We start from the raw sequence: 16,919 nt of genomic DNA, 5'->3' as shown, positions 1-16,919 counted from the left end.
ACATTACATAATCTTCATTATTTCTTAAATTTTATGCCGACTCAAATATTGCCATATAAAATGAAACGGAGGGAGTACTATTGACATTTCATTGACTATACTAATCCTTTTTTTAGATATAAAGTACATAAATCTCATAAGCTCGAGGACTAACTAGAGATTATTTGTCGCGCTCTTTAGCTGGATTCGAGCTATAGTTTCGCATGTGATACTTTTAGATTGTATCGGTGGTATAAAAGCATTTCCGTATTATTTATAGCTTCACTATTAACAGGTACGCGTGCAGTCCCACATATAACTGTCCTCTATTTTCATAAAGAGATTTAGTAATTTTTTATTATAGAAATTATGTATATATATATATCGTATTTATTTAACATTTTCCTTTTCTGTTCACATTATCCCATTTCTTTATTATAAAAAAGTTTGTCTTCTAAAAAGTGGAATTCTTACATGTCAAGAATATGCTTAAACAGATGATGACATTATAGGCTTCAATTTTTCGGACACGTTACTTGAATTATATAAATAATTACTCCGAGTAAGTGTGACACACTATTTGTTCCATTCACTTTATTTATTATAAACCTTTTTTCCTTTATCGTATAATACAATATAGTATTCGATGTTAATAATAGAATATGACTAATTTATATTTATATTATGTAAAGCTTCACTTGAACAAATATTTCCTATTAAAAAATATCATATCCAAGATACAGATTCAAATAACTTTATTCACTGCATCTCATTTTTTTTTCCGAGTCTTTATTACTTTTCCATTCTCTGTCTTTTTCTCCAATTTGTTTTAAAAAAAAGAAAAGAAAGAGAGTTAGAATAAATTATGTGTTCAAAATAATATTATTTTTAATTGGAAGTTGATTTAGTGGTGGGTACAATGCCAGTTAAGCGTATAAGATATGTCTGGTGGAAGCAAAATATAAAATCCCAATAAAGTTATGTGAAAGCAATATATTTTAGTAGTCATGTTACATCCACAACACGTGGGAATTAATATAATTGGGTCCATTTAGCATAGCAATTATAATAATTAAAAGTGTATCATTAAAAAATATAATTGGGACCCGATGGCTTTATATTATTTTATTATTTTTCACGATAAAAAATATGGACTCGTTGCATTGTATTCAGACTAGCTTTATTTTTAATTATCATCCCTATTAATATATTGACATGATTTGCCGATAATGACTTGCATCATTTTTTATACTAGCAGACGATGTTTATGATTTATTGATTTGATATGAATTATAAATATATTTGATATTTCATAATTTTAATAATAAATTTTATATACATTGTCAAATTATGATTTGTTTCAATCGCAAATATTTTCAAGCTCTCGATAAGTAGATAAACTACTTGATATATCACATTGATTTTGATTAAGTTCGAAAGTAATTAGGACGTCATGCGAAAGTTTATAATTGCAAATTAAGATGGTGATAAATTAGATGAAAAAAATTTATTTTAAAAACATAATATTTATTATATGGTTTGACCATTTGGCCTACGTATGAAAACTAAAACTCTCTAAATATTTATATTGTGGATGCTCTTGTGTATATATGATATTATAAGAGATCAGGATCTTCAATTTATAGAGTTTCAAACTTTTTCTCTAAAGATAGAATAACATAAATATGAAAAAAAATATATAGTTTCCTTTTCGGAAAAATCAAAGTATTATTATAATATTTTGACTTTCTTTCAAAAGAAAAATTATCGGGATAAGGGCTAAAAAATATACCTTAACTAAAAAAGTCTAAAAATACTCTATCCGTCCATTTTTATTTGTCATGTTGCGCTTTTGAAAAGTCAATTTGACTAATTTTTAAAGTTAAATTAGATTACATTAATTCGATATTTCAAACAAAAGTTAGACATTAAAAAACTATATGAAAAGTACTATAAATTGCATTTTTTTTGCATATCAATATGATGAAAACATACATCTTAAAATGTTAGTCAAAATTTTTATGATTTGACTATAAAAATAGAAACAATGACAAACAATAGTCGACGGAGAAAGTAACTTTTATCCACTTTTTGGTCTAAAATTATATTTCTACTTATCTTTTTAATCTAAAAATACATTCACCTTTTTAACAAAATATTTTATGTAATTAACTTAATTACGTAATAAATACACAGAAGAACATGCCCAAAAACATTTCTAAAATTTGAGGGTAATAATTTATTATTCGAATGTCTAAATGATTTTTAAAATAAGTTTGAGTAGATACGATTGCACATAATTAACTACTTCTAGAAATTATTAAATTATTAAATTTGGAGCATTAGGGTTTGACTACATATTGACTTGGTAGGGTTTTCACACGTATATATGTTCCCCTTGAAATTTTGAAAAAAGATACATCCACACTTAAACTATAACTTTTTCAATTTCAATATTAACTTTTTCAATTTAAACTTTAACTTCATTTTTTTGCGTATTTCTAGTAAAATACAAGCGCAAAAAAACTAAAAAATGGAAAGATGTTGACATTTTCACATCTTTGATTAATAGCGTTGCTCGAATGATAAGCCTTACTTTTTTTTAAAAATAACACCCTCAATAAATTCTAGATTATGTGTACCAAATGTGTCTCTGGTATAAAATATTTAATCATCTCAGAAATATAATTTTTCTCTTTATATATTATGTCTATTTTTTCTATCATTTACAACACGTAGTTAAATCATTAATGATCATATTTCTTTTTCTTTCAGAATTTCAGAATAATCCGCAAACGCTATAATTTATGTTACAATCTCTTTTCTTTGAGTGAGTAATTTGTAGTGAACAATTTGTATAGCTAGCAAATCATGTGGGAAATATGTTATTTCCTATATTCATGTTAGTCAAAAATACAGAAACAGAAAAAAGATGAAATAGATAAAATGTAAGAAATCTGAATCCACAGAAATCACTGTGTAAACTTAAGAAATTCAATTCACTTACTGTGCAGATTAATTCCTCTCAAGATAAAAACGAATTACCTATTAGAGAAGTAGCGGTACCTCAAACTTCACTAATTTCAGCAAACGCAAAAGCATACACAGAATCAACCGACAATTTTGTTTTGTAAGAAAAATGTATGCCGAGGAAAAAAATTTCAGTGTTTTGAAAAATGAAAAAAAAACTCTTATTTATAGCCATTTGTAGCAAGGAACGTGTCTCTTCAGACAATCCTGTTCAGACTCGTTTTTTCCAGAATGTTGTGTCTTTTGAGAAAAGTAATGACTTTTTAGAAGGAACCGATCCCTTCTAAACGTTTTTACCGTTACACACGAATTCCAAATTAATTACGTTATAAGAGAAAGAAAATCAATTAACAAAGACTGCTTATTCATATGTACTATATAAGTTAATCATTAAACAACAAAAAAATTGGAACATTAGCTTGACTAGATCTTGACTGTTTCACATTTTTATTTTCATTTAAAATGACTTGTCCACTGTCAAGTATTCATATTCATAATCAAAAGAAGTGTCCTTTTTCTATATATAAAATATAATTTTTCAAGGAGACAAATATGACTAAAGAAAGGTCCATTTCTTATCAAAAATATTCAAATGAAGAAAAGTACAGTTAGTAGTATAATTAAATATTTTTCTTTCGCTATCAAAATTATAATATAGCAGACAAACTAAATTTGATATATATATCTAGAAACTTTTTTTTTTGAAAATTTATATAAATATATTATAATAAAAAAATATTTACCATTTATAGCAATAATATTTTTTTTTCACTTGACCATTTTTAATTCATTTATTTAATGCACATTACAAAGAACAATTTATTATTCACATATAGTACAAGTTTTAATGATGGATAATACATTTATAACATATTTTAATACACTTATGATATAATGTGAAATTTTTTTACCAAACGAACATAATATATTTCAAAAATAATTATAATTCAAATTCATTGCATACATAATTCATTTTTAATACGTATTACAGATTTATCACGATATTGCTATAAATGATAATAAATAAAAAGTATCGCTAAAATTAATAATTATTTTTTAAAATTTATTAATTTATGTAATTTTTCCATTTTTGTTTAGATGTCTACATTGGGTTAATTAATTAACCTAATAAATAGACCAAATTTGTACTACTATTTGATGAAGATTCTATGAATAAAACTTTCCCTTTTTTAGTTAATAGATTTTTGGATCCATAGTTTAGTAGAATATATAATTAGATTGTGAGCTAAGTACTTTATTGTTCATTTGTCCAAATTTAGTGGACAAAATTATCATTTGTGTCACACAAATTAAAGGATTGTTAATTTTAACTCGTTTATTTTCTTTGTTTCTGATTCTTGATTTCAGATCAGCTTATAATTATTATGTCGAAGCATTTAGTATCATATTAACAGATAAATTGCTATATTCTAAATGGATATTAGGCACAATAATATGATTAAAATAGTTGAATTATTCTATCGTTTGAAACTTTTTGTCTTATTGCTATATTTATCATATTGTGGGAATTTTAATTCTACAGACATAACAGAAACTCCTTTCCAATAATTAACACATTACACTATTTTCAGGGTGTGTAATTTTTTTTGTAAGCGTAAATTATATAAATTTTATAGTTTTAATATGAAATTACAGTTTATCGTTAATAAGTTTTTAATTACATTAATTCTTTCAAAATTAAAAAAACTGGATACAATAATTGAAGCTCGATACATTAAATACTATCTCGGATACATAATATATAACTCAGATACATTAAATACTGGCTCGTATATATTAATATGTAGCAAATGATGTGCATTTGTGTAATATGTCTTTTTTTTAAATGTTTCGAACTCTTTAACTTATAAGCAAAATTAACACATGCAAACGCTACAACTAGAACTAAGAGTGATAAAATTAGCCCATAAAATCATGAATCACCTAGTTCGCCAAAGTTTGAGCGAGTTAATGATCCTTCCATTTATTAAGTCAATCGATTTAAAAATGTGGCCCTAATTTACTTATGAGAAACTTTGTCATATTATTAAAAAAAAAATTGTTTTTTTCGTTTTGTTTGATAAATTATCAGAAAACAAATAAAAAGAACTAGTGAAAACTTAGTAAAGAGTTAATCGGATTGAGTTATGATCCATAGTTTATTCTATTTTAGCTCGAATACTTTTGTACGGGTTATTTATTAACTCAATTCATTTTAAAATCATTTTCTTAAAAGATTTTGTAAAAGTGAGCTAAAACTTTAAGACCACATTTTACAATGACCGTTTTCTGCAATTTCTTGATTTTATTGACAAGGCTAATTAATGTCTCATATTTGGGCAGGAAAAGCCCATTTTTAGTTGTCAAATTACTGGACTAGATGATTTCTCAAACTTGGGCTGGCCCAGTTAAATCGAATCGATAGTCGAATCGAATCGCAAAAAAATCGAATTTAAATAATTTAGGTTGGTTTGGTTTTAACTAAAAAGAAATCAAATTATATTTGAGTTGGTTTGGTTTTAACTAAAAAAAATCAATTCAAGGCCAAACCAACCTGACGTTATATATGTAATTTTAAAATTTTATTTTATACATAAAATATTTACTTTGAAATCATTTTATAATATTTCTTATACTACTTGATAGTTTTTATCTTTCAATATATTATTTCAAGTTTAAAACTTAGAATTCGAAATGGTCCAATAAAGATTATAGTTTATAGATATTGATAATTATAATAAAACTTAAATCAAAATCAAATTAATACTAAATGCAAAAAGAAAATCAATCCAACACTAAAAATGATAATAATATTGAATATTTGTTTTTTAGTTTTATATTTAGACAATTAAAATACATAATTTAATTTTAATTTTCCTTAAAAATTTAGTAATGTAATTAATACTTATTAAACTTATTTTAGCATGATTTAGTACTTTAAGTTATGATAATTTTCATTTTGACTTTACAGTATTTATTTTATATGATGATTTCATTATTATTTTTTATTGAATATTTTTGTGTTATCAATACTCATCTCATATTTTATGTTATTTTTTTTAAGAAACAACTTAGATAGTTATGTTTTGATTGGATTAAAGAAATATTTGGAGCACAAGTTAATTACATGTTTGTATGCAAACTTTACCAAAATAATCCAAAATTTTAAAGTTTATTAGTTTGGTTTGATTTATAAATTCAAAAATTTGACACAATAGTTTGGTTTGGTATTTAAAAAAATCCGAACCAATCCGAGGTTGAAAAAACTGGATTTTATTAGTTTTGTTTGATTTATAAATTTAAATTTTTTTTATATGAATGATTTGATATTTGAAAAATCTGAACCAACCCGATATTGATGCACACCCCTAATACTAATTACCCTTATCTATAACATACATAAAAATATATATCTTTTATTTTTTATGTTTTACCCTTAGCGTTAATTATTTATTTTCAAATCATTTCTCAAGATCTAAGACTATACAACAACTATTATGGATAGTATGATAAAATTATTTATATTAATCATTATCTTTTAAAAAGGCATACAAAATTCAAAATGAAAAAATAAAAGTGAACGGAGAGAATAACTTGGAAGTTGTATTTTGAAACCAAGGGTCCGGTCCGTTTTGGTCATGATTTCAAATCACGTTGATTTGAAGTTGATATTTTGTTGGTCATGATTTCAAATCACGTTGATTTGAAGTTAATATTTTGTTTGATCCTTTAATTTGTATTAACTGTGGGAATCAAATGTATAGTCTTAGAGATATTCTATATACATTATCCCATCAATTTTTTGTGTTTTTTTTTAAATATGGGGAAGGGAGGAATCATAAGGCGAAGAATTAAACTCTGACCAATAAATAAAAATTCAAATAAACAATAAACTAAAACTCTTTAATTTGATGTTATTTTAATCTGTTCAAAACATAAAATAAATTAGTTATTTTAGAATTATAATTTCATAATAATTTAGTCCGCAAATCAATCTAAACATTTGAGCACATCATCCTTTGCTAATCGACGTGTCATATTCCTTTCTCTATATATTAGTATTATCATATGATTCAACAAAACCAATAATGTTATATTGGTCTTAAATTGACAAACTTAACCAAATTCCCTTGTTTTCCCTCTTATCTGAATGAATTATATTGGATTTATTTATTTGTCTTTATAAGAGTAATAAATTAAATTTGAGTTATTGCATGACCAAGGAAGTGATATCTTTTTTGTTATACATAAAAAAAGAAATTCCACTGAGATAAGTTAAATTCGACAAATATAATCAATAAGTATTTATATAACCAACTACAAAAATATAGTAATTTTTTACAGCATGATTTATAATATCCACTTTGTGCTAAGTTAAAACAAACATAATTATGTGTGATTAAGAAGAAATATAAAGTTGAATGACGATGTGTTGAACAAAGCAATGCATCATGTGGCATTGATATCTGTTACCATCTCATGAGTTCGGAGCCTAAAAGGTAAGAAAATATTAACAAAAATTTTAAAACGGGATATATAAATTTTTTTAAAACCAAAATGGTAAAATTACTGACAAAGTAGCGATTTTGTCCAGAAAAAGCAAAATCGCTGCTATCGCAGCGATTTGTTAGATTTAATTTTTTAAATAATTTTTTAATATGTTGCTGCCTCAGCAGCGACTTAAGTTTAATTTTTTTTAAAATTATTTTTCCTTCTTTTTTTTTAAAAAATAATTTAATTAAATCGCTAAATCATTTTTCTAATTTATTTGATTTTTTTAAAAAAATTTTTAATTAAAAATGATTTAAAAAATAAAAAAAATTTGATTTAAACTATTTAAAAAAAATGAAGCAAAAAATAATTTTAAAAAAATCACTTTTTAAGTCGCTGCTGAGGCAGCGACATACGAAAAAAAATATTAAAAAATATTTTTATTTTGATAAATTGTTCTTTTGGGAGCAGTTTTATTTAATTTTTTTTTAAAAAAAATTAAATTTAACAAATCGATGCTATAGCAGCAATTTTACTTCCGTTTTAAAATTTTTATTAACATTTTTTATCCATTAGGCTCCGGACTCCCCGTATAATTAGACTTTAGAGTAACTTACTTTAACTTTGGACTATTATATTGATGAGATTAGTAAATTAAGCAAATTTATATATTTATATATATATATGCTCCAAGACAAAAATAAAATAGTAAATGTTCAAAAAACGGAAAGGTTACTGGATAAGTGTTAATCATATTATTCCATTCGTCGTATATTAGAAAATTAATTAAGGATATGATTAATTTTTGGATTTACTTTGGAATTCAACTTAGATAGATAATTATAAACTGATCATGCATTATTTCAACTTTGAACATCAATAATGCGTCATTTTCAAATCAGCAATAAGTCATTTCATATATTGTATATACCTTCGTTCCATTTTAACTGTCGTTTAAGCTCTTCCAAAATAACTGTAACAATTAAAATTTGACAATTATTTGTTAGCTCACCCTTTCTAATTCTGCTCAACTCTCAAATACTATCTAATGAACAGGAAGAATATGTCATTTTGAAATCAGCAATAAGTATTTTTCTTTCTTTCTATATTTCCCTATATAGACCAAAAAAAATATATCTTTGTGTAATGTTTTTTATGCACATATTTAAAGGCTTATGATTAACAAAATTTATATATGTGTATAAACAAAGTAATAAGCAAAGTTGAAATAAAGCTCTGAAAAACTTTTAACCTAAATTAATTTTATGTAAAGTTTCGTAAATTATTAAACCTATTTAGGACTAAGGATTATATTAATTAGCTAAGTGTAACAAGATTTATTTCACCTTGGAAATGATAGAATCAAATCGGAATATGTAGCTCGGAGAGTATCTCAGATACATTATAACATAAATCGGATACATAATATGTTACTTGGATATATTAAAAATTAGCTCAGATACCTAGTATGTAGCCGATAAATTAAAAACTAGCTCGAATACGTTGTAAAATAAACCAGATACATAATATGTAGCTTGTATACATTAAATATGTAGCTCGAATATATCAAAGATAATAGGGATTTTAGAGGCTTTTTTTTTGAAATAGAAGGGGATATTAAAAGTAAGAAAAACTTAAGACGTGTATTTGAGTAATTTTTCAAAAATAATATTATAAAATTGATGTGTCCCTTGAGCAAAAGCAAGTATTTTATATATTGATTAGCTAAAAAATATATACTTATATATGAATTATAGTATATTTTATAGTTTTATGATATGACAACATGATCACGCTAAGGTTTTCATCCAAACAACTCACTAGAATTATGAATAATCCGTTTAACTTTGAGCTGTCTTTCGATTATAAAATAATTAATATTATATAACTAAGAAGTTCGAAAATTAATTTGTCAAACTCCAATCCTCTTAATTATATATATATATATATGATCGAACTCATAAACAGATCTCTAAACTTGTTGGGTTTTTCCTTCAGGCACCTTAACTACGTTATTTTCCTATTGAATCATTGAACCACCCATTATTATTCTTTTTAAACACTGTTGGCTGATTTTGACCGGCTTTTCTATCTTAAATGCTTTCAATTGTGTTTGTATTATAATGATTTTGATTCAAATAATGAAGACAAACAATGTGTTTGTCTCATTTGTTTTCTAATGTGTTCAAATGACTTGAAGTAAAACACAATTATTCTCGAACATTTTCACTATCAATTAGACTAATGAGTTCTCGAACAACACATGTATCCTCTATCAATACCCCTCACAAAATTTGGTTCCACATCAGCCAACAGTGTTTAAAATAAACAAATTATGAGTAGTTCAATGATTTAATAGGAAAATAGCATAATTGAGGTATCCGAGGGAAAACTCCCCACAAATTTAAGAATCTATTTATGTATTTGACCTATATATATAATTACTAATTAAGAGCCTTGCTGAATAAGTGTTTTGGATTAAGGTTAGAATAATGTCTAGTGAGAAAATAATCAAAATGGTCCTTGATATATTGGGGTTGTTTTCTTTTGGTCCTTAATATATTTTGGGTGATCGAAATAGCTTTTCATGTATGACAAAATGTGTTCAATTTAGTTTTTTACCCTAAACTTAACAATTTACGCTCAATATATATATAATTTCTTCTTAAATTCTTTTACTTAGGCTGTTTATTTAATTTTCTTTTGAAGTTAATATTTTTATTACATTTTTTCCCTCGAATTTTCCTTTTTAGCCTTTAGAAGAGTATTATTTTTCCTAGTTTGTTACAACTTTTTTTTTCCATTTCCTCCAAAATTAACATTACCTATATTTGGCAGCAGTTCAATATTTAAAAAAAAATTAAAAAAAAGACCCCACGTAAAAAAATAAAAATAATTAGGAAGAACTTTTTCCCGCTATATTTATGGACAAGATAATATATTGCTAAGATAGTGAAATTATAACAATTTTTAATACTAAATATAAATTCTATTTATTAGTTAAATCATAATTAGAAATTTATTTTAAAAAAATTAAATCTTAGCCATTTATTTTAATCTATGTCACGTATCACTAACTCAAATAGAAATTTGAAAAAAAATGAGAGAAACTATGGCATGTAAATATTTTTTAAATTTTGTGATTTATATCAAATAAAATATTAAATTATTAAGGTTATCAAATATAATTCACCTACATTTTTTTTTTAAAAAAGTAATATATTACTAAAAATAGAAAAATATTCATTCATTTTGAAACCGATTAAAAAAATAAAATATTTACTCATATGGTTATATAATCTAGGGGAAAACTCCGTCCTCCGCGGCTCCTTGGCCTTCAAGGAGGAGTCTCTGACTGTGTCTCTATATAAAAGATAAACAAATTGAGTCCACAACAAAACTCATTGTTTTTTTCAAGCCAATCATTGAAACCCCCCAAAAAAAATAAATCATCCCCTGTTTCGTTATTCATCTATATATATATATAAAAAAAAACTAATCTTTATTATGTCTTCTTGTACTACTAGCTTTTCAACCAAAGTGTCACCAACTTTTAGGAAGAATGATATTTTCCTGAAAAAACAAATGTTAGGAACTATTTCTTTTTCTTCCAAGAAAGATTCTTACTTGGGTTTCACTGCCCAAACTAGTAGTCATACAGATTTTGTGTCTGCAATGGATGAAGATTGTAAATTGGAATTGAAATCGAATTATATATCAGATGGGTATTGTAAAGAATTGGAGATTGCTGTAAGAGCTGTTCATATGGCTTGTTTGCTCTGCCAGAGGGTTCAAGAAAATTTGTTATCTGAAAACTCTGAACATGTTCATTCTAAGGAGGATGACTCTCCTGTCACAATTGCTGGTAGGTTCCTTGTTGTTCTATATATTGTGTTTTGGTGAATTGGGTTTTTGTAGGTGAATTGGGGAAGGACAAAGATTGTGTCTTTTTGCTTTTTTGAGTAATCATTTTGGATATTGTTGATTAGATAGTGTGGGTATGAGTGTGTGGTTGGGGAATGGATGGTGTTAGACAATCCTTATCTCGTGAGCTAGCTTTTAGGATTAAATTACATCGCGGGAGTATATTTCAACTAAACCTAACTGTCGGGGACCCACCAACTTCCGATTTGTTGAAGCACATTCTTGTCAACTCTCGTTGATGCACTTGTCACCAACTTGTAATTTGTGGATGTTGGTGCATAAAGAAGATAACATTGCTTTGGTTCATTTAAAATTAGGAGAAAATTGGAGTAAAATTATGTAACTTGTTGAAGATTTATGGTTTGTTGAATGAAATCTATACCTACATTGGTTATTAAGGTAAATGAAATGGATTCTTGATATCATTTTGTTTCAATTGATGGTCAGAGACACATATCTGTCTGTTTTTAACTCAGCTCAGGATGCTGTTGAATTGTAGTATTTAATTTTATTTGGAGTTCTATGTAGTCCATGTTTTCTCCTGTGAAATGGAACAATACTTTTTTGGTTTTCTGTAGTGCTGTAGAAGTTGTGTGGGAGTTAAAGCATACTAACCTAATTAATCTTCGAGTGTATTTGTTTAAACTTTAAAGCTCACAATGTATAAAGACAACCTAATGCACTATGTACTGTTATGTTTTACAACTTGTAGACTTCTAAAAAAGCACAAAATAACAGTCATCAAGCCAAGTCATTGATGCCTTTCTCTTTGTGGTAAGTTGCTGCCTTGTCCAAATATGTTTGTTGAGAAAAGTAACAGGAAGAGTCAAAGAGGAACAAGAAAAGATTTTGTGTTGTATTCCTACATGATCATTTAGTTATAAAATCCATGAATATGTGTATATGATCGTCTTTTTTTTTGTCACTTTACTGTGTTTCAAGAAAACAAACATAAATCATAAAGTCATCATACAACATTGAGGTAACCACAATCTTCTCCGAAGGTGGCATCTCTCGTGATGGGAACAGTTTGATGATCCTAGCTGGATATTGAATTCCATTCGTTTTTACTCAACAAATCCATCAATATATCCTTTTTGTCTCCCAAGAAGTAATAATCTGGTCTAAGAAATTTTTTAACATAAATATTATCATCGTCTGATTTGTAGTAGGAAACTTTACTGGTGATGATAGACTGAAGATTATGTCATTTGTGTTATAAATACTGACAATAAAAGAACATATGACATACAAGGTTGCACTATCTTAATAAGAGAATTATAGAATCAGAATCATAAGATGTCCCAGACTTGGGTGTGACATGGGTATAGGTGCTTCATCCTGAGTTTTCAAATTAAATTACAATAAAAATTGACGTGAAAACAAATATGGATCCATGTAACATTAGGTGCAATTGTGGTCCAATGCATTAAGTTGGACCTAAATCTTCAAACGTGAAAGGATCAAGCTTTACTTTCTGATGTCATGCTGTGGTTTTCATAACTTTTTGAAATACTTCATTCCAAGATGATGGTGCAGTAGCCATATCTTCATAAAAACTGCTGTATCTTTTTAAAATGCTAAGATCAGCTAATCTTGATCTTGTTAGATTGGAGCGTCCAAGCAATTGTCAGCTGGGTACTGTCCGAGGCTTATGGCAGTAACGTCTCTATTGTTGCTGAAGAAGATGTAGAAGCTCTTTCCAAGGCTAGCGCAGCTGGTCTGTTAGAAGCAGTAGTAAGAACTGTGAATGAGTGTCTAAGCGATGCTCCTCGTTTTGGACTGAAAGGTCCTGGTACTGATCTGGATGCTAAAGCTGTTCTTGAGGCCATAAGTCGTTGCAGCTTAGCAGGTGCCAGAGGTAGCAAGTTTTGGGTACTGGATCCTGTTGATGGCACGTTGGGTTTTGTGCGTGGAGATCAATATGCCATTGCTTTGGCATTGATAGAAGACGGAGAACCTGTGCTTGGGGTTCTCGGGTGTCCAAATTATCCTATGAAGAAGGAATGGCTTAGTTATCAAAATGGTTATAGGAGAATCTTATCTAGGTTGAGCTCCTCTACATCTGAATCTTCGGATAGAGGTTCTGTACTTTATGCAAGGAAAGGTGGCGGCAGGGCCTGGATGCAACCGTTACTGCGCGGAGAAAATAAGTTTGTGTGGCCGAACGCTGCAAGGGAAATTAGAGTATCCTCCATCGATAACCCAGCACTAGCTACCTTTTGTGAACCAGTTGAGAAGGCAAATTCAAGCCATTCATTCACAGCAGGACTGGCTCATAGTGTTGGACTTCGGTAAATCTCTCTCACAATTCCCTCTCGTATTCCAAAACTGATCTTCCTATCTTACAGTCAACGTGTGTAACTTTCAAGATTCTATATTTACGATTGCTTACTAGTTGTCTTAGCATGTCGCATCTATTTCTGGTTATGTTTTTCCCATGACAGCTATAATGCAATGCAACCTCTAGTATGATGTTGATGCATTCAGATGTCTTATAAATCTCAGCTAACAGCATATCAACTGCAGGAACCAGCCATTACGTGTATACAGCATGGTAAAGTATGCAGCCATAGCTCGAGGAGATGCTGAGATATACATGAAGTTCGCTAGGGCTGGTTACAAGGAGAAAATATGGGATCATGCAGCTGGTGTTCTTATCATTGAAGAAGCCGGTGGAGTGGTGACCGATGCAGGAGGGCAACCACTAGACTTCTCAAAAGGCGAATTCTTAGAAGGACTTGATCGCGGTATAATTGCTTGCGCTGGAGCCAAACTGCACGAAACGATCATCGGGGCTGTAGATGCTAGCTGGAACTCCTCTAGCCTTTAACCTACTGTATGTTACTCAAAATTTCAGCCTAAAATGTGGTCAAATGGTGTGCATAGGATAATCTATGTTGCAAATATGAATAAATGATAGTACTAGGCATTATACTGCAACCGTGGGTACTGATTTTTTTTTATTTTCTACCCGATGTTCGATACCCTTATTGGAGCCTGAGTAAATTTAAATTCGTATCGAGAAGTGCAGGTACTGATTTATTGCACTATGCATTGTTGGGAGCCAAAATTGGAAAAAAATGTCTAGCATCAGCATGTGGATATTTATTTCATTAAAAGAAGGGAAATGGTTCGAAAAATACTCCAATTTTGATTGAAATTATTGTTACTGACATCAAATTTTATGGATGACTTTTCACTCTGCACTATTTAATAATGTATTTTAAAGATATGTGTGTGTCCATGTGAAGATATTACTATTTATAATTATGTAATATTTTTTTATATCCACGTGGACACACATATATACACCTTTAAAAATTAAAATATATTATTAAATAGTGCGAGGGGTAAAAGGTATTTTCCAAAATTTAATATTGTTATCGATTTACAATAATTTCATCAAAGTTCGAATATATTTTAGAATCTGGTTATATCACCTTAGGTAGACATAGGGAAAGTATACGTGGCCTGCAAAAGCGAGTGAAATTCAATAGGATGGGTCCAATTTTCTTTTAATGTCTCTATCAATTTTAATTTTTTCATGTTCAATTAATCAAATATTTCTAAAAATATTATAATTACATTCAAAATGAGAAAAATAACTTGTCATAAAAAAAATACTTTTTAAGCTTTCTTTTCCTTTTTTTAATTTAGTTAAAATTATTTACCTCTTTTAATCTTTCGAAGATAAATAAATTTCAACCATCAATTTCTACCTAACATGGCCATAAATAACCATTGTGTTGACATGTACGGATACTATTAGATGGACCAAGCATTTAACTACATATTGTGGATCATATATTAAAAATTATCATCAAAAATTCTGAAATTTTAATTTTTAAATATTTTTAAGTTCTTGCTCAAGAGCAGTTTTTAGGACTCTCACTCATAACATAATTTTTTTAAAAAAGTTAAATATATATCTAAATACAACTTTAAAAACTTAAAATTTCAAATTTTAATATCAAAATTTATATTCAAACGAGGCTTAGTATGCTGGCTTTTCTGGCCACAATAAGTTCATACGAGTTAAATCGCTGATATCTAACGCGTTTTCAATTTTTCTTTCATTTAAATGAATAATAATAGATCCCGGGATAAAATTGTAGAAAACAATTGACAAGAAAGTTATGATATATAGATAATTAATCCATTGCTTGTACTTGTGGGTGTACATGAGGCAGTTTGGTTGTATATTTTTAAATCAAAAATCAAACCAAATTAATTATACCAATTTTTTGGTTACTCAAATAATATTTCAAACTTTTTTTTTTAAGTTATAGATGAAATAATATATTTATATATCTTTCTTTTTCTTACTCAATACTAAATATAAGCATAATTGATTGTATTTTTTCCAATATACTTGAATTTTTCTCAATTTGATTTGTACCACCCAACTTGTATAATCACATTTATTAATTTGTACTCTATTAATGTAAAATTAATTCTCTGCTTCTTAGGGCTCATTAAGGCAGCCCCTATCTCCAACCCTACATGCCTAATTTATAGAATTATAGCGCACCCCAACTAGGTCCATATTTATTTATTTTTTAGAGTTTAACTATATGATATCTGAAACGATTTGATTAATTTGAATTCAGATTAAATAAACTCATGTGAGGTAATTAACACTTTAAATTACGTTTAAAATTCAAAATTATTAGTCAAAGATTCTTAACTATCTTTGTCACACATTCTCAATGATAAGTCATTTACATCTATATAATAAATATGTACACATGTTTAGGGGTAAAACAAAAAAGGATTTGTTTGAACCGCTGATTCTTATGTAAATTCTGTCTCTATCGGTGTATATGTTGACGCATTAATAACACTAATTAAAAAGGAAAATATCTAGACATATCTAATATAAACATGTATACTATATAGTGTAATAAATTGCACCCACCCTATTCTAATTATATAAAGTCTTCATAAAAATGTCCCAACTACCATCTACTTAAAACTCTCTCTTTTCCCATAAATATTACTCAATTCTTCTCCTCTCTCTTTCACCAAAAAAAAAAATGAAGAAAATCTCCATTACTCTCTTAGCTCTATTGCTCATCATAACATTCAATTCCACCATTGCTACAAGACACATTCACCCGAATAAACACGGGGCAAAGAGAGGTGAAACAGGCAGTGGCGAAGTCAGAAATAATAATGGTGGGGATGTGGGTTTTGGTGGGATATTTGGGCCTGGTGGAGGGTTTAATATTCCTGGGCTTGGTGGTGGAGTATTTGGTGGTGGATTTGGAGGCCCAAAAGGTGGATATGGAAAAGGTGGAGTTATAAGGTCTAGTGTTGTGTGTAAAGTAAAAGGCCCATGTTTTGGTATGAAATTAATATGTCCAGCAAAATGTTATAAATCATATTCAAGTGCTGGAAAAGGTTATGGTTTTGGTGGTGGATCTGGTGGATGTACTATGGATTGCAAGAAGAAATGTCTTGCTTATTGTTAAACCCCCCCCCCCCCCCAC

At 28.0% G+C, this 16,919-nt stretch overlaps 2 protein-coding genes across 2 annotated transcripts; both read left to right on the top strand.

The window, feature by feature from the left end:
• The first annotated feature begins 10,829 nt into the window (after positions 1-10,829).
• On the top strand, positions 10,830-14,481 carry LOC107012044 (PAP-specific phosphatase HAL2-like). The gene is made up of 3 exons (XM_015211767.1): positions 10,830-11,365; positions 13,034-13,718; positions 13,954-14,481. The coding sequence occupies exons 1-3, from the start codon at positions 11,008-11,010 to the stop codon at positions 14,255-14,257; spliced, it is 1,347 nt and encodes a 448-aa protein (XP_015067253.1). The 5' UTR covers positions 10,830-11,007; the 3' UTR covers positions 14,258-14,481.
• Positions 14,482-16,375: 1,894 nt separating this feature from the next.
• On the top strand, positions 16,376-16,918 carry LOC107010341 (glycine-rich cell wall structural protein). Its single transcript, XM_015209618.2, has one exon. The coding sequence runs from the start codon at positions 16,464-16,466 to the stop codon at positions 16,899-16,901; it is 438 nt and encodes a 145-aa protein (XP_015065104.1). The 5' UTR covers positions 16,376-16,463; the 3' UTR covers positions 16,902-16,918.
• The last annotated feature ends 1 nt before the right edge of the window (position 16,919 follows it).

Source organism: Solanum pennellii, chromosome 2 (genome assembly GCF_001406875.1).
Source record: "Solanum pennellii chromosome 2, SPENNV200".
Taxonomy (NCBI): Eukaryota; Viridiplantae; Streptophyta; class Magnoliopsida; order Solanales; family Solanaceae; genus Solanum; species Solanum pennellii.
The sequence above is the reverse complement of the archived record's forward strand: the minus strand, read 5'-3'. Positions and strand labels throughout refer to the sequence as shown.

What these genes read in the sequence shown, in the direction of transcription:
- LOC107012044 (XM_015211767.1), top strand. Translation starts at nt 11,008, where the DNA reads ATGTCTTCTTGTACTACTAGCTTTTCAACCAAAGTGTCACCAACTTTT. An exon ending in CTCTCCTGTCACAATTGCTG is followed by an intron (nt 11,366 to 13,033) that starts GTAGGTTCCTTG and finishes TGATCTTGTTAG; the next exon opens with ATTGGAGCGTCCAAGCAATT. An exon ending in GCTCATAGTGTTGGACTTCG is followed by an intron (nt 13,719 to 13,953) that starts GTAAATCTCTCT and finishes TATCAACTGCAG; the next exon opens with GAACCAGCCATTACGTGTAT.
- LOC107010341 (XM_015209618.2), top strand. Translation starts at nt 16,464, where the DNA reads ATGAAGAAAATCTCCATTACTCTCTTAGCTCTATTGCTCATCATAACA.